The sequence below is a fragment of the Enoplosus armatus genome, chromosome 9, assembly GCF_043641665.1.
Source record: "Enoplosus armatus isolate fEnoArm2 chromosome 9, fEnoArm2.hap1, whole genome shotgun sequence".
NCBI lineage: Eukaryota > Metazoa > Chordata > Actinopteri > Centrarchiformes > Enoplosidae > Enoplosus > Enoplosus armatus.
This window is the reverse complement of record NC_092188.1, coordinates 11,470,998-11,490,144: the sequence shown is the minus strand read 5'-3', so window position 1 is coordinate 11,490,144 and position 19,147 is coordinate 11,470,998. Positions and strand designations below refer to the sequence as shown.

Sequence of the window (19,147 nt, the reverse complement as noted above, 5' to 3'; positions counted from 1 at the left end):
AAGAGATGGGTCCATATGCAGCCTAGCGATAATGCGAGAAGCCGGCGATAATATCTGTGTGTTAAATTGGTATCGATTGACTAAATATCCTGACCAGGAGGAGAGAGCGGCCGTCCTTTCATGCTCGTACACCATGTCTGCTCCGGCGGCTCCGAGCTGCATAGTGACTATCTGATCCATTTTAATACAGATGTCCTCACCGCTAGGCCTCTGCCCAAACCTCATTTTCAACACAGTGTGCTCTTGTCGTCCTGTGTGTGTGTCTGTGTGTGTCTGTGTGTGTGTGTGTGTGTGTGTGTGTGTGTGTGTGTGCGCGCGTGCGTGTCTGCTTTCAATTCACAGTCAGAGATAATTTTTGTTTGTGTAACTTTTATGTTGGTTTCAGTCTTGGGTATAATGTAACACTAAACAATACAATGTAGGATTCCTGACATCATACAGATAAAAAAAAGGAGGCAGTGTCAGTAGGTTGTAACTTGTACCTGTTTCTGTAAAGACTCACTAGAAATGCTGCACATAATGAGGCCACGTGACACTTCAGAGCAAAAGACGTGGTTGCACAATACTCTATCTGCACGCCCCACCTTTAAAAAAACCAAGCATCCAAAGGCAATAACACGCCATTTCCCTCCAACACTAGTCACACCTAAAATCAACTAATGACTGGAAACGAAACAATGACCTATTTAGATGAGAGGCCGGTACAGCGATTGGTAAATTCTCCCACAGCTGCACACCGATGGCCGGAATTGAGGATTTTTCCAGTCAAAGCCACTTTCACTACTTGCTGTGAGCGGAAGAGTCTCACAAAAACTAGTAAAAAACATGAATCATGTGCGCGATCACAAATGCATCTAAACTCTGAGTGTTATAATAGTGGCTGGATATCCTGGTGCATTTCTGGGTTTTGTTTTCCCAGAACTGAAATGAATTTATCACACTCCATCTCGTTCCCTTTTTATGCAAACCAGCAGGTCACACACACACACACACACACACACACACACACACACACACACACACACACCTCTAACAGAGCTATTGTTCCACTGAAATGAACTTCAACCGACAACAATGGCACCAAATGTCAATTCACAGGCGTACAAATCACTAAAATCACTGCCTCGCATTGTTTTCTGACAGAGATGAAGAAGCTCAAGTGTACACACAGTTAACTCGTCCACAGTTTACCTCCAGATAATACACTCAATACCACAAACAAAACAGACAAAGCACATTTACAAGGACAGATAAGGTACACAATCGCACTCACAAACACACCTCTGGATCTACACAGACCACTAGCACAGCAGCGAGTGAGACAATAGGCATTGACACAGAAAAGGGAGAGAGACATTGATACAGATAGATGACAGATGAGGAGAGAGAGAGACGTGGAGGGGGGAGGTTGCTTTGTTAGCAGGACAGGGAATAAAGTGGTAATTACCTCACTGTGGGTTTGTTGATTATAGTTCAGCCAGGTTCTCCATGTTAATCATTTACCAGGGGAAGACAGAGATTAGTACAGAGACAGACACAGAGAGGAGAGATAGCAGGCAGCGCAAGAAATATATTCATTTGCATGCACACACACAAAACAGAGGAGGAACAGACGCAGACGAAAAATAATAAAGAAGAAATCAAAAAAGAAATCAGTCTAGAAGTGCAATCATCTCCCCAGACAAGGCACAATTACAAACACTGTCTGCTTTCACTTTACTGTACACTGCATGTGTGTGTGAAGGTATGGTATGCAGAATGTGATTTACTTTGGTATTTAAACTAGATCATTCATGAGTGCACACAGAGGGAAATGATGCATAAACAGAGCAGAGATTACACGGAAGACTTATGAGGGCCGCTTTCAATAAAGATACAGAAAACCAATACAAATATTCATCTCCTCACGCACCGTTTAAACACGCTTCGCTGGCTTGGAGCTCGCCCTAAGCCTTTGTCAGGAGAGGGGAGGGGGGGGTCTGGACTGGTCTGGGGTTGTTTTAAATGCTTTAAAAGGTCTGTGTCCAAACTTGCAGAATGAGTTCAAGTGCGAGCAAGAGAGGACACAGGTAAGAGAAATTGGTTATCATATCCCTATTGTGCAGTATATCACTATGTAAATGTTAAAGCACTTATCTCCAATTAACACCCAGCTAACCCACCGTTCTGCAGGAAAGAAAAGACGAGGGGAGTCAGGAAACAAGAGTCTAAAGTTTGATCCAGAGGAACTGTTGCAACAAGTTTGCCTCCTGCCATGTCGGATAAGAGGCAGAGCAATAGCAGAGGTGTGAGCCAAGAACAAGGGTAAGTCAGAGGACGAGGAAATGGAGTAGCTTATTTAAGGTTCAGGTTTGGGTGACATTTATTCTTGTTACAGGTGTATGAGCAGCCCAGATATAGATGGAAAAAAGCCTCTTTCAAGCCATCTCTTGCAAAAAAAAAAAAAAAAAGTTAATTCAATCCTTAAAAGTTTTGGCGCTCTGAGTAAACTTTCTGACAGATCCCGAGTGAATTTATGAGGATGAATGTAGCACAAGGAGCAGACACTGTTGTATCAGCAAATAGCCTGGTCAACTTATTTGGTCCAACAGGTTTTAAAGCACACATGGCACAGAAGAGGGGGCTTAATATACCAATAAACTAGTCTGAGCTCGCTACTCAGGGGAGAGCTGAGGTATACTGTCAGCACACACACACAAACACACACTCAAGCCTGGAGCACTTTGGTTATAATATTTTACTAACCTTTAACTGCTCCAGGAAGTAAAAAATAATTTCTCCTCTAATAAGGAACTATCGCTCTGAGAGAAACACTGTAATAAAAGTGAGAACGATCGTAAACTCTGTTCATAAAATCATAAAAAGAGGGCAATCGAACCACTTGAGCCCCACAATGAAAGAGGCCAGGGTATCTGATTCTACGATGTTCAACGCTGACCCCGTAGTCATTCTATCACTTTCATTTCAGAGCTCCATTTTTCAATCTGGAGGGTGCTAAATGTGTGCCAGTTAAAGTGTTTCACTGAGCCTTTGTTACAGCCATATTAGCCAGCGAAGAACAGAGCAACAAGGCCCTTCAGTCTCCACTTCACTGCCCCCGCTTCATTAAAACCATAAATCTAGATGTCGAAAGGAAAGGTGATGGCTAGAGAATGTCTTTTGTCATCCGTATTAAGAGGAGTCTGTTTGCTCACCAGCTACAGTTATGTTACATACGAGCTGAGCCTTTAATATAGCGTCTGTAACGGCAGCTTGCTCCCTCTTTTTAGCTGTTTTTCCAGTGTCAGAGATGGCATGAATAAACTGGTCTACACGGTTCTTTGTCTTTTAGCTGTCAGAACGACTTAGTATTAGCCCAACATTCAACAGTTCAGTCATTTCCAACACCGCCAAAATTTACAAAGGTTGAACCACGAAAACGAGCACAAAGGCCAAATCAACAACATTCTGCCAATGTGTTCCAATACATTTAAGATATAATATTTATTCCAACTTTATTTAAAATTCTGGAAACACAACAGTTGCCTATTTACAAACCCAGATGAATTTCAAGTCATGTTTCTGACAACCTGGTAAATGTAAGTCCAATATTCAATCTCTTCTAAGTCCAATATTTGCCATGTTTTGTTCTCCACCAACTCCTGAGGGAAATATCTGGCTCTTTAGCTGCTCAATGCTCCACTAGTCGCTACCTTTGTCCCTCTGCTGTTTGGTGTTGCTTACACTGGGTTTTATCAGAGCTATTTTGCTATAAACAACGCTGGCGAAAGCAGTGAAACTGAATCAAAACAGTAAAGTTGGCTGTTAAACCAAAACAATGCGCTGAAAGATGCTAAAATGCTACGTAGAGCTGAGGGGAACTGCAGAGTCAGATGATAATTCTTTGTGGGTTCGTCACTATGAGCAACTCCTTTCATCTGATCCATTGTTAATATAAAAGATATTGATCGGAGCAGCTGGACACGAGCCCAGAGCTTTTTAGTACATTCAACAGTTAAGCTTAATTTGAAACTGTTACAACATTGTAGACAAATAAACAAAAAGCCAAATGTAGCTAGAGTGGAGTCCTGGACCCTGCAGTGCAGCGCCGAGCCAACAAAAGCACCGCTCTCTGGTCCCTGTGCTCCTTTTCCCTCACCAGGCTACATTTACAGGCCTCAGGACAACCTGGCTCGCTGGCTGGCAGCTAATAGAAAATATGGTATGGGAAAGTGACTGAAGCTCAACTAATCACACCGCCAATATCCATCACCGGGCAGGAGGGAGTCGTGAGAGATAAAGGGGGCGACGGAGGAGGAGGAGGGGGGGAGCGCAGACAAAAAAATGAGAAGGAGAGTGGGATGTAACAAGGGAGGTAATGAAGAGTGAGGAAAGGAGAAGAGAGGAGAGGAGGAATGAAAGTGAGTCCTAGCGGTAAACCCAGGGGATTCTGGACCGGGTGCAGCATCGCGGCTCCGCTGATAGCTTTGTGATTGGGTGGTGTTGCTGATGAGAGTGATTCTCTGCCACAGTGGGTTACCCTCTGCCGTGATGCTGATGGCATTGTGATTGTGTGGTGTTGCAGCCGACTGTGTGGCCCTGCCACAGGCTGTGACCATTCATCCCTGAATCTCTGGGGAACAAGAAGGTGCTTCCTAATCCTCACAGTGTTCCTCCCCACCACATTTCTGTTGGATCCCAATTACAGGACTGGGTTTTACCCGCCTGGACACACTGGATATAACCTCGGCTATAACCTCCAGTGCAGGATGAGTCCTGCAGACCTGACAAAGGGAGCCCTTGGGGAAATTATCAGTCCCAGGAGTCATATTTCTGCCACATTTAGTGCATCCATGAATGCAAAATACAAGACAAAAACTGTGACTGACAAAGTGGCCTCTGTGGCCAACGACTATTAAGTAAAAAGGTCATTCATCTGAAAGAGTGTTTGGGGAATCAGGCCTTACGGAGAGCGAGAGTCTCTAAATAAGCGGGTGAGAGAATGGTGGATGTGTTATTTTGGGCAGTAGCCCTACTGGCCCTGCAGGTCTTCCACCTCAACCCTTCAATTAGCCAGACTGGAACACCTGGATCAGCAGGTGAGCCTGACTCTGCCTTGCTAATGGCCCCAATCAACCCATTACACACACTCACAAACACACACACACACACACACACACACACACACACACACACTCGCCTCCCTATTATCCAACTTCATATTCGCCTGTGCACAGCAGCACTTTAGCCTTTAATATACACCTGTGTCCTCAGAATGCTATCTAGGACACTATTCAGAGTAAACACTTAAAAAGAAACCCTTACTTCTGGCATTCTATAAGTAGCATAATCACTAACTCCAAAAGGCAGGTGAAAGCCACGGTTAGAGTGTAGTCATAATGATAAAGATAACTAGCTGCAGGAGGAAGGTGAGGTCAGGCCACCGTGAGTCAGATGAACCCATGGCTGCACTGTATCCAGTATGAGCTCAGGCCTCCTAATTTAACTAAAGTAGCTGCCACATAGATTTCGGGTTAGTGCAGGTTTTCGGTACCTGCTCTGCACCCCTCTTCAATTAGGCAACACAAGGACACGACCTGCCGCATTGCAGAGATTCTTTAAACCAACTAAAGTCTGACTCATTTAGTAGGAATTATTGTGGTCGTTGTGCAATAGCATGACCCTGCAAGTTCAGACCAACTACATTTGTTCCATGCAAAGTAGGCTGACGTGAACCTCATGTTGCTCTTGACATTAAAACTTCGTGTGGCGACGGTTGTGGGGAGCGCAGAGAAAACAATCTCGCTTTGTCCTGAAAAGGAACATCATTAAGCGCACAATGTTTCCTCACCTTGTGTTTGTAGAATTCCAATACACGACGTGTCTTTTGGTCACAGCAGCTGAGATTATGTTAAAGAGGAAGATCGTGGCTTTCCAAGCAGGCAGAGCTCCCGGGGTCCACATTATGGAGCCCATCGTGAGCGCCGCAGGGGCCACGGAGAGGCTCGGCACCCGGCTGGGAGTGGCGCGCAGATCAGGTGATGAGACCCGACAGAGGAGCTCGGTGAACAACTTTCCCCAGCAGCTTCACCAACTCATCAACGAACTCAAACTTCTACCTCATCTGCTGCTGCACTTCTTTTGCATGATGCGTAAAGGTAACGTGATTAAAGTGGCTAAAAAAGAGGTGAAATCACAGGCTGCAGAGTGGAAGGTGTGGACTTCCACTGTGAAAGGTTCTTGAGAGTTTGTCCATGGTCCGCATGATGGTTTTGGACTGAGATCTCTTCACTGAAATATAATAGACAAAAGAAAAGAAGCTGAACCTTAGTTTAAAGGTCAGAGTCTCGAGTGTACAGTAAAGGGTCAGAATATCAGTTGGAACTGCCAGCTGGTTTGGCAGCGACTGGCTGCGGAGCGCTGGAAGGGCGGATCCGCTGAGCTGAGGGCGGTGCCGGGGAAACTTTGGGCCAATCACGCGACAAGGGTGTGGTGATGTGCGATACTGTGGTGCAAAATTAAATCCTTGTGAGGTGCGCCGACTGGTGTGGGGAGACAGTCTGTCACTGTTCCAGTTTTGCAGGAACTGGCCTGGGACCCTCTGTCCTCTTTTCTCCGCCCCCTGGAGCTGAACAGTTACTTATTAAAATTGTAGAATACTTGTTTAAACTTGTGTCATTCAATAAACTCCAACACACAACTTAAGAGTCCTGTCAGAACTTCAAACTTCATCCCCTCCAGAACTTAATCCAGCCTTAAAACTTATAGTTACAATAACCTCCAAGTAGGGCAGCATCAGGTTACATGGTAAAATGGTGTGTTCAGGTACCAACACATAAGATGATAAAACAGTGGGGAGCCACACTGGCCCTTTAACTGTTGTCTACAAGATCCACATTTAGTTCAGCTACACTTATATAGCCATATGAAGTGTGTGTGTGTGTGTGTGTGTGTGTGTGTGTGTATGTGTGTGTGTGTGTGTGTGTTGATAAGTATTAATTCTCTGGTTGTTGTCAGCCGCCCCAGGGGAGGATGTAGTGACAGTAATCACTATGCCTCCACGGGCGAAAGCCACTGGTGGTCCTCTCTAATTATCTGATTCTCTAAGTGTGTGTGTATGAGTGTGAGTGTGTATGTGAGATTACTAACCCTGCTAGTGTTTTAGCTCTATCACTCATCCAGACAAAGTTACATTGATAGCTTTGTGTTATTAGCTGTTGGTACTGCACACATTTCCTTTCTGCAGGACCCCCCTCCCTCCTCTTGCTTTCTCTATCTTGTATCCTGTGTATGTATGTGTGTGGTTCACAGTGTACATGTGCGTGTGGCACTAGGACTCATTAGCTCACTTCCTGGAGGTCCTGATCATTAATTTCCCATGATGCCTCAGTGCTCCTGTGTGGCTAATTTGTCCCCAGCGAGCTAGCGCTCCCTCAGCAAACGTGAAGGGGACCACAGAGGAGTAACTCACTCTGCGGGGGTCTCTCTCTCTCTCTCTCTCTCTCTCTCTCTCTCATTGTGATTGATCTACAGGACCAGACAGTCCCTAACACATTTTGTAAGAGTGCCAGAGGTTAATATTGCTTTGTGAAAATTCATTTTATTCTTCCCCTCTTTAACTGGAAAACTTTCAATTTGGAATTGTCTTCAGAACATACCAGTTTAAGTATTCAGTGGCCCTGCAGCTAACTCCTCTGTGTCAGACTATAAATTGGCCAGTTTCCCCCCTTGACTCAGATTAGATTGGAGAGAAAAGTGGTCTCATTTACCTCATGGGAGCACCAATTGAAATCTACAGTTACGATGCACTAAATTAAGAGCCATGTTGATTGCAAAGCTGATGGATTTTACACGTACTAATGGTCGTTTTACCTAAACAGGCAGAGAAAGAAATCTTAGCACTAACTTTACAGCCCCCCCCCCCCCCCAACCCTCTCTCTATCTCTTCCTCCTCTCCTCTTTAATATTTGTTTCAACTCCTGTGTGTCTGCTATTCATCATTATCAGCACTCTTTCCAAAATCTTTCCCCTCTTTTTTTTTTCTCCAATCTCTATCCATCATCCGTCCTAATCTTCCCTCTCATTGATCTTCTCATTACTGGTCAAATGTGGGTTTTTTTTTCTCCATCTCCTGGCACACTTTATCTCAGCAAACATTGTTTGTTCTCGCACAGAGTCTAAACATGCATCTAGAATTACTTCCTATGAACCTAACCATTTATTTATTGCATTAAATATCTATGACTGAATACGCAACAATTAGAGTTTAAGTTTGGAAAAAAAAACATATCCAGGTTTTATTTATGAGTTTAACACTCAAAAACTGTAACATGCTCAGTCAGGCCTGTGTGGGTGTCGTTGGATCAGATTTGATTGACAGTGGCCTGGCAACATAAGCAAACAGTCCCACAACTGCCATCACACGCTAATTAAAATATTCCCATACCACAACTATGTGACATCACATTTTTTCCCTCTGAGCTCCTCCCACTTCAGAGCAGTGAGAAGAGCACAGAAAAAAACACAAACCCAGACACTGTGTGTCTCAAATCAAGCTAAAGATGATTCATGAATATGTCAGCTTGAAGTCCAAGCCTTTATTGATTTTCTCCAGTTTTCTGTACCATGTTGAAAGCTAGAAATGATTTATTATTTTGTTGCTCTAGGTGTGAACTAGTGACATGTTTAAATAGTTTATGTGCATATTGTCAGGGCTGTCTGTGTTTTGGAATCTAGGGTAAGAGTTTAAGAAGTGGTCAGCTGTTTTATTTTCCATTTGCATGCACAGATACAGAAGGTAACAAACAAAAAAAAAAGACCCCAAAAAAGTGTCTTAGTAAGGTGTTACCCTCCAGAACGGCTTCAGTGATCATTGTTATAGATTCTGCAAGTCTCTGGGGCTCTATCTGAGGAATGAACACCGTTCTTCTAAAAGAGTTGGTGTTTTGATGATGATGGTGATGGTGGTGGTGAACATGTCAGTCCAAAATCTCCCATAGGTGTTCATCTGGGTTGAGCACTGGTGACTGCAAAAGGCCATAGCATGTGATTCATATCATATTTGTATTTATTAAACCATTCAATGGCTCATTTATTCAGTTTTGTCGCCTCTGAATGAATGATTTCTCATTTTCTGCATTTTTTAAAGACATTTTGCATTCAGTTATTACTTTGTATTATTATTATTTAATGTCATATGTCAAAGGATTTTTCAGAATTCGAGGGGAATATTATAAGTCCCTTTTAATTTTTCCTTTTTCCTGCTGTTCCTCCTCTCTCTCTCCTCACCACTCCTTCTTCTCTCTCCATTACTTTTGTACAGTAGTGTCAGTAGCCTCTTAATCCTGTTATCTCCACATATACAGGCTGACACCAAGCCACTCGCCAGAGCTGTAATCAACTACCCAAGAAACACACACACACACACACACACACACACTTGCTTCTTTCTTAAACACACATAAACAGTGTGAACCCACTCCTCTCTCTACACCACTCTGTCTCTCTTTCTGTCACACACACACACACACACACACACACACAGAGCGGGACTGGCCCCATTCTCTGTCTTCTCTGTAATCCCGCTATTTTTGGTTTCTTACTATTTTGATCGGCCATATGTCTGCATGTTTCATGCACATCTTGGCCTGTCTATCACTCATCATTCGAGAACTACTGCTTCTCATAAGATGTGTTGTCTTTGCCTGTCACTCTTCCCTCTCCTCACTTTTCTTCTTCTTCTTCTTCTTCTTCTTCTTCTTCTTCTTCTTCTTCTTCTTCTTCTTCTTCTTCTTCTTCTTCTTCTTCTTCTTCTTCTTCTTCTTCTTCTTCTTCTTCTTCTTCTTCTTCTTCTCTTTACATCCCTGCATTTCCTTCTGTGGTCCCAAATATTTATTTTATTCTACTTAATGATCAGCCAGGATTATTATGTTTTTTTTCTCTGATGGTTCCTTGAACAAATTAACTCAGTCCCCACACACACTTACAAAAGAAGCCTTTTCCACAACTTTCTCTTTTATGTTTGTCATGTTGTACTTTTCTGGAGCTGCTTTCTTTTCCCTGCCTTTCTTCTGTACACCCACTACACTTATTTGCAACAGTGCCAATTTTATGGGGTCATCACTTTACTTGTGTGTATTTTTCATTCTCACCTTTTCCTTTTGTAAAAGTACATTGTGTGCAGCTCCTGCCTTGTGTGTACCTCTGCTCTTTTCCTCCCCCTCTCTTGCTGCGTCTCAGCTCCGTAATTACAGCTCTGGACTCAAGCAGTGATGGTAAATGCTTTTCTATTCCCCTCTCTCCATCACTCCCCCTGAATCTCCATCTTTCTCTTTTTCTCACCAAGCAAATTACATCTTGGTTACTATAGAGACGTGTTTATTGAATGCTTTTTGCCGCACTTTCTTACTTCCCCCTAAGCCCCTTCGCCTTTCCTCCCCTGTTTTTCCTCAGCTCTGCCTGTCTGTCTCTGTGTTTACTCTTTTCTTGCACTCTTGTGTATTGATGGTCATCTGTGTCTTTTCCCTCATTTCATTTCTCTCTTTTATTGTCTGAGGAGCCACTTCCACTTCTTTGATGACTAATAGTTGCCATTTGTAAAGAAAAGACGAGAATTGAGTATGTCGGATAGATTTTCAATGCAGTAGTTGGGGCTTTTGTTGTTGCCATGTACTACATGTAAGCAGATAAAGAAGGCAAGGTCTCTTTTACAGCATGTGCTATCCATTACTATTGACTGTGTAAGTGGCCCCCACTGAATACAACACTCTGAGATGCGAGCAATCTGATTGTGTCTCTTCCTTCTCCTCATCATCACAGATACAGAGTCCAATCAGCTTTACTTTCTCTCTCTTTTTCTGTTTATTCATCTCTCTCTATCTTTGATAGGGATGGAAATCAATACACTTTTGGTACTGATGGAAATGTATCCATAACAATGAATATACAAAACTGGCACGTACCCAAAGCAGATATTGAATGTTTGTACAATTTCTCTTCTTGGCTTCTTTGATCAGACTGTTACCTACGTAAAGAGAGACTATGTAACCTTTTGCTGGAGAGTGGCCATTGTGGAATCAAGTGACAATTACGAGATAATGGTGAATGCTGAAAAGCAGTGGAACAGTAGCACCAGCAGAGATGAGGTGTAAAGTCGGGGAAAATGACTCAGTGATGTCAGGTACACAGTGATATTTATCTAAAGTTTGCTAACATCAGCTAAAATTAGCCCCTATAAGATACTGGTCATACCAGACCAAGTCAGGCTATAGCAGCAAAACACGGGAGAAGTTTCATTTCTTATAAACTCAGCTTTTAATTTGTAAGAGAGAGAATGTGTTATTTCTTATTTCAAAAGTAACATCATTTCACTTTCAGAAATCAGAATTTAGCCAATTTTGAACAAAATTAACAACCAGAATCAGAATCAACTTTATTGCCCAAGTATGTTCACACACAGAAATAATTCAACTCTCGTTGTCAGAAGCTCTCTGTATACTTAGATGCTGAGAACAAATGTTACAAGATACAAATGGACATACAACTACTCGAAGAAAGCTTGTTGTCAGGACCCTATTTCTATTGTATTTAGGCCTACACGTTAAATTGTTACTGAAAACAATATAATTTTTCTGATTTGATAAAAATTGTAGACATTTTGGAGATACATGGTTTTCATGGGACGGTAATGATTCTCATTCAATCAGTTACAGGATATCACACATGGCTGCAGTCTTGTTGTTATTGTGCTGTATAAGTAGTACAAGAGTGCATGGCAGTGCAAAGAATGTTGGAATAAACACTGCATGTAATAAGTAGCTTTGACTTTGACAGATGTTAATGTTTTTCTGGAGTATGTACAGTGTATACGGTCTTACAAGTGTTTTGACTGCCAACATTTTGATCTGTCATACATGATGAAAAGCACAGGTGTTACTAACAACATTAACAATGGCTCTGTTCTATTCAAGCGCCCCATGAGCCCGCATGCACAACACCAGGACACTGAAACTGAAGCAGTCCAGCCGTCATTCATTTTATTATGTACACCTGTGCTTTCCTGCTGTGACATGTCAACATGTCTTCTGTGAAAAAGCCCTATTGACGGTAAAAGGATATGTACATGCTACTGCATGACTCTTTTATGCTAATATAATTTCTTTGATATGTAGGTTCAGTAAGATGAGTAGGTGTTACAGGGTGCTTGTATGGCTTCTTGTGTTTAGACATTAACTTTTTCTTTTGGTTGATGGATAAAAGGGAGCAGTCTTCATTTTCATGATTTTGGTTTTCTAGTATCATCTCTGCACTATTAGTATCACAAAACTTTAAATGATTCCCAGTCCTTGCCTTGTGCATATCCCGCTCTCATCCTCCCTCTGTTTCCATATTGTTCCTCTTTCTTTCCTGTCACCTACTTTCTGTCTCTCCTGTCCTCCCCCCTCCTCTCCCCTCTCGCAGCATTGGTGGATGATTAGTAGAGTCAGATGGAAGCAAGACGAGGACACGCGGCCCGCTCTGCATATTCATCTGTCCTTCTGTTCCTCCTATTCACTGAGCCACTCGCTGCAGTCTCTCTCTCTCTCTGCTCTCTGTCCTCTCTGTGTGCCAGCGCTCATCATCTCCCCCCGAACACCTCCACAATTTTTCCTCCCCTCTTCCTTTCTGTCCCCTACTGTATGGCATCTCCCTCCGCTCCTCCTCTCCATCCCAGATGGACTGAATGAACTCTCTGTAGTAAAATTAACTTTGAGATGAACGAGGCTATGGCTGTTTGCGCATGCAGTATGATATTCTGCCAAAAAATGCAGTGAAGGTTATGTCTTGATCTATTTACTGTCAAGACTTTTGTGACTTGCGGCTTCTCAATTTATGCTCTGGTGTCTAAAAACAAGCAATTCTTCTCTGTGCCAAAAAGAGATTTCCATTTAAATACAGCCAAAGAGGAGGCAGCAGCAGGGCAGTGTAGTGGTTGTGACTGTCCCATTACAACACATCAAGGTTTGAACCCCATCAAAGTGCCTTTGAGGAGGACACAATTCCCTTACCTGCACAGTCATGTGGCTCTGAATGAGATAAAAGAATAAATGAATATCCATCTTTTTTTAGCAGCTGTGTGCTTTGACAGGAGAGGCCAACACATACAAGCACTGACTTGTCATTTTGTGCGTTTTTATAAATGCTTGCTTTAGATATCAATATAGAAAAGCCAAAATGGTGACAGTGACACCTTGATGTAAAGTCATAATAGCACATATCTACATTTAAGTGGATCCACGCTCGTAGGAGAAATCAAAGCTGGCAGATAAGTGTCGTACAAGACCAGACTCCATTCAGTTTTTTTTACCCTCTATATATTCAGTCAACACTCGCTGTTGCAATGCTCGTATTTTTCTTCATTAAGTGTACATGCACAAGTTTTTTCCAGTTTGTGTCTTTGTGTCTGTAATCTTTGACTGTCACTGTGTGTTTTTGTGGGCAGTGATGTGATGGGGATTTGGCAGACATTCTTATGTGGTAGGAACTAAAAGCAAGTTAATTGTTCCCTTAGGAAACATTCAAACAGGCCAGACCACTTAGAATTATGGGCTGAAGATAAAAATGCAGATTTTTTTCCCCCCCCTGTCAATGACATTTTTCCCCATCAACGATTTTTCCTGTGAGTTATTACTGCGGAATCAGACACTAGCACTGAGTGTGTGTGTGTGTGTGTGTGTGTGTGTGTGTGTGTGTGTGTGTGTGTGTGTGAGAGAGAGGGAGACTTTAGTGCGTGTCTGTGTGTCATTAAAACGCCTCTTTTCTGCTGTTCTTACATCACAGCGTTTGACAGGTTTACAACGAATACCTGCAAACATTTAATTAAATGGGGAAATGCACGCATGTTTTCCAATAATCCCACTTCATGCTCTGTAATTAACTCTACATACACTTTAACTTAATTGCTCTTAGAGGAGACGTGCTGCAACAGAACAAACAATATGCTCAGCCTATATAGCTAAGACTACATAATTACCCTGATCAGATAGATTTACCTCCAATGCAGACACAGAAACCTAAATGAACAAGAGCACAAAGCTTCTGTTAACAGGTTTCGTAACTCCCACATGTCGATACGGTGGCTGCTGGTTTGTGATTTGAATTATTAATTGCTACTTATTGTCTTATTGCTGGAGGATGTGGATTCTCAGACTGTATCTGTCTGCTGTGGCGTTCCTTCCCCGCCTCAGAAGATGGGTGAAAGTGATATCTCCTAATGATTGCCCTCTCATTCTCTCCTCGCCCCCTCTCCCTCGCTGTCTTTCAGTAAATGAGGGAAAGTGATATGGTTCTCTAATGACCAGCGTGAATAATCGCCATCTAAATAAAGGCTGTGTTTGGTGGTAGAAATCTCCCAGTTTGCCTCTCACTATCTTTCTCATCCTCTCTTCAACTCTCCACTGGCCCATTAGCTGATGAATGTACTTTTCCAGCTTTGTTTCTTTGTGTTGATTTCACACCTCTGACTCTACTTTTTCTTATTATCATCACTGTGTATCTCATGCTGTCCCTCTTTCATCACTGGTCTTCTGGTTAAAGTCTTTTTTCTTTTGGTCCCATGCTTTGCTCTACCTCAAACCAGATGGTCCATTTTTATGTGCTTGTCAGTTTTCACATCCCCAGTCCATTACAGCTGTTGGGTGTGTATTTTGAATGTGTATTTTTCTCTCTGCAGATCAGAGAGGAGCTCAAATTGACATCCATTTCGGGCTGCACGTTTAGCTTTTATATCCTCAGCCGGAGTGAACGGTGAGAGGAACCGGAAGACATGAAAGAGTAGGAGAGTGCTGGGGAGATAAAAGAAAAGCACTAGAAAAACCTTGCTGTCTGTCCGCACGTTTATTTTGTGCTTACTAAAGTTCTTCCTCTTGCACATTCTCTCTCTCGTTCGTTCGGGTGAGGAGGAGCTGAGTTATTAAAACGCCAACCTTTCCAACAAGAGGCAATAAATCAAACTAAATATCCAGCGGAGGGAGGGAGGGAGGGAGAGAGAGAGAGACAGAGAGAGAGAGACAGAGAGAGAGAGACAGAGAGAGAGAGACAGAGAGAGAGAGAGAGAGAGAGAGAGAGAGAGACATGGAAATGAAAAATAGGGAATGGATAAGTCTAGGAGGGGGATTTGATGAGCAGAAGGCTTGGGAAAGAGGGAGAGGAGACGCAATGAGAGAGCAGTATTATAAATTGATGTAGGGGATGAGAGGAGAAGAAAGTAGCGAGGAAAATAATGAGAGTCTCATCCGGCCGGTCTGATGCATGCCCTCGCCTCATCCACTTTGATTACAGACAGACAGGCCGGCCAATCAGGGTTAATTCACCATCACTGCAAATCAGTCAGTCAGTGAGCGGCTGATTTTCAAGGCAACTATAAATGTTTTCCCCCCAGTTTGTGGCGAACGTGACTTCAACTCAAAAAAAGAGTAATGGAGACAAAAGATGGATGGGTGTTAAAAAGGGGTGTCAGGCTTTACAGCGGGACGATGATGAACAGATGATCTTTGAGGAGCTGGATATGTAGCTCCACTCCTATAATAGTACACAGCCTCAGCATAACCCCATAACACAATCTGGACCAGGAAAATTATAGCCAAAGAAAAATAAAAGTACATTAGCCCGAGGACATCTACTCCAAAAAACTGAAAACTTGGAAAACGCAAAGTGTCTCTGGATGTGTGAGCAGAAAGAGAGAAAGACACTTACTTAATACAGATTGAGTAACCACAGGCTGGTTGTTGAGACTGGTGGACAAAGACAGATCTGGAAACCCAGAAAAAAACTGCTATGTCCCAAATCCGTACACTGCTAGTGGCAGTGGCAAGTTCAAAGCCAGAAAACTGTTTTCTTCTACTGTAGGTTTCAAACACTATGTGACATTCAATTAGAAAATACAGGTATATCTCATCCTATCATATAAATCCTTTGCTTTTATTATTTGCTGACAATCTGTCTTTCAGTATAGTCTACTATGTAGAACAGTAATGTAGTTGTATAGTGTATGGAGTGTTGTATAGAACAGCTGAAACCATTAGTTGACCATTGTTTCGTATCACTGCAAATTGAATATCTTTGGGGTTTTAGACTGTTGATTGCACAAACCAAGCAATTTGAAGATGTCGCCTTGAGCTCTGGGAAATGTTGATCTCAACTTCTGCATATTTTATAGACAATGAATCAAAAAAATATTGACACATTTATGCATAATGCAAATAATTGTTTGTTGCAGCCCAATTGTATAGAGCGATATATAGTGCGATATACAAGCCAGTTGTCTTACATTTATTCAACGTGTTTTGGCAACACTTTACTTACTCATGATCATGGCAATAAAACAACTTTGAATTTGAGACAGAGGCAGCACAGAGGAGACACAGGACGGAGGGGGCAGCTTGAGCGTGACATTGAGAGGGCTTCGAGGTTAAGTGGTTAAATGGTTTAGGCCCTCTTAAGTGGCTGGGGTTTTTTTCTCCTTCATCCCCGTGCTCCCTCTCTCTACCCCATTCGCCTTTAAATGCCTAATTTGAGAAGAGAGACATCAATCATAACTCAGACACACAAATACACGCTGAGATGCATACACACACACTCATTATTCCTAACCACATGCTGTATATTACGTAGTGTTCATAGATGGACGCTGTGCTTGTGTGTGTGTGTGTGCGTGTGTGTGTGTGTGTGTGTGTGTGTGTGTGTGTGTGTGTGTGTCTATGTGTGTTTTTTAGGGATTCAGGAGACTTCCAGGGTAATAGAGAGATTCAGGGAGCGTGAAAGAGAGATGGAGCAATAAAGAGTAACACTCTTGTTCTCTCTCCTCCGTCTCCTCCCCCACTGGACCATGAGATGGGCCGTATTTCACTACATGCATTTTAAAAAGAAAGCAATTATTATTTGCCAAGTCTGAGAACAATTATGTAATTTTTTAACAAGCCTCCTCTAAGGACAGTGTTTTGTATTTTGAAAGTGTTGAAGTTCTTTTTTTGGGGGGAAGATTTGACTTTATAATGTATGAAAATAGAATTTAGGAATTTCCCTGCTGAGAGCTAATTTAAGGTTCTGTTATGAAAAAAGAAACCAGCTGATCAAAACAAGGGTAGAGTTGGAAACAGTCATGGGTCTTTTCTGAAGACAAGAAGTCACAAATTTGACAGCGTGTTTCCTTTAATAACTTACATGTTTTCCTGCCTACAATTTGTGGCTCATATATGATTATTACACACACTATCCACTTCGAGACTAATCCAAGGTATCAAATTATAACACCTAAATTGACTTTACAGTCATAATGAAATGTTGGTAGTGTTTATCTTTCAGCTGAATGCTTTAGCAGTCAACACTCACTTTTGAAATACTGAGCAATTAAAATTAACCTTTGGTTAGACTGCACTTTTCTCCCTTTCTGTTTGTATGTTCAGACTTCAGGGTCTGAGGCAAGAGTTGACCCTTAGAAGCTGACTTGAAAGACAGTGGCATCATCCTACCGCTGTGAGCATGGCAAACAACAGTGAGTGCATGAAAACAAGATGATGAATAATGGAAAAGCAAACAGATCATTTGGAAAAACCATTAGCCTGAGACTACGGCTATTGTTTGCGGTTCTGTCAATTTCTGAGGTTGTATTTTCTGTGTTTTAAAATGCAAAATCTCATGTTTTTATTCTGTGTTTTTTGCCATCCGAATCGTAAAGTACTAGATAGCTTTTTATTTTATATTTTACTGTTTTTGTCACTGTGTATATCGATGAGCTTTTCTCTTCAGCATAAACATTTTTGCCTCTTCATGCTCGAGGACCTGAAAGAGACGTGGGAAAGCGACGTATATTAATAATTGGTTTTACATGAATGGACTTAGTTCAGCTCTCTACTTGGAGTGCCTCCAGACACACAAACACACACTACCATGTCCTACACAGAAGGTAGCTGGCACTATACGCTGCTACTAATTGAATCACGTATTACATTTCCTGGAGGATTAGTTTAGCCTGAGAGACTGGTGACTGCATGGGCTGTAAGACAGTTGGTGTTTGTGCGCTCTGTGTGTTCATTGGGATGGAGAACCTACATATCAATTATTCATCTTGTGTGCTGCTCAATCAGATACTCAGGAATCCATCTCTCCCTCTTTCTCACCTGCAGGGATTACAGGAGGTGCGGTGGTGGGACACACTATGCTGGTTTCACAGTAAATTAGCATGCTGCTGTTGTGCTGGCCAGGAGGAATCTGAATAAGCCTCAATGGTTACTGATAGAAGACAGGAGACGAGGTGATGCCCATGGTACTGGTTTTACTGGGTGATCTGCTGTTGCAATAGAGTCCCAGCTGACTGTGGATAGCTGAAGGTATTTCAACCTCCATGACCTACAGACATGTAATGAAGTAAATAATAGAAACAATCCAAAAACTAACCCTTCAGGGGCATTTCAAACCTTCAAGGAAATATTGAACAATAATGCAAGCTTTGATTCAGGATCAGCTCTTAACAATGTGGTTTTAGTTTTAGAACAGGATTTTTCTCACAACAGAATTCTCACAATGACAATTGAAAAATGACATTAACATGCTGATATTTAGCAGGTATGTTTAATATGTTCACCATCTTAGTTTAGCCTATTAGCATGCTAACATGAGCTTTCTAGCACTAAACATAAAGTACACCTGAGGCTGATGGGAATGTTCTTAATTTTGCAGTTATTTAGTCAGAAACCAATAGATTGGACAAAAAAAAAAGACCTGTTGATGGTGTTATATGAAAAGTCAGGGGATCAAAGTCATTACAAATCCTCCTCTAGGGACTTTGAATGTCTGTGCCCAATTTTGGCAATCCATCCAATAGTTGTTGAGATATTTCATTAAAAACCAAAGATGTCCCACTCATGATGGCACTAGAGGAGTTAAGATCACCAAAGTCATTAAGATAAATTGTTTGGGAACCATAAACGTCCGTACAAAAAAGGATCACCAAATTCATTAGAATTTATCCTAAAGGGACCTTGAATATTATGACAAATGTCAAGTTATTTCACTCTGAACCACAATTGTCAACCTCATTGTGGCACTAGGGGTCATTAAGGATTCATCCTCAACATGCATATGTCTGTACAAAATGTCATGGCAATCCATCCAAAAGTTGTTTATAGTTATT

General features: G+C 42.1%; 1 protein-coding gene across 1 annotated transcript in view; it reads right to left on the bottom strand.

Annotated features, from left to right (window-relative positions):
* Window positions 1-5,955, bottom strand: part of LOC139290766 (ephrin-A4) — a 30,438-nt gene extending 24,483 nt beyond the window's left edge. The window contains exon 1 of the mRNA XM_070912625.1: window positions 5,831-5,955. Coding sequence (XP_070768726.1) covers window positions 5,831-5,955 — 125 coding nt within the window. The remainder of the gene's footprint in view (window positions 1-5,830) is intronic.
* Between the last annotated feature and the right edge of the window lie 13,192 nt (window positions 5,956-19,147).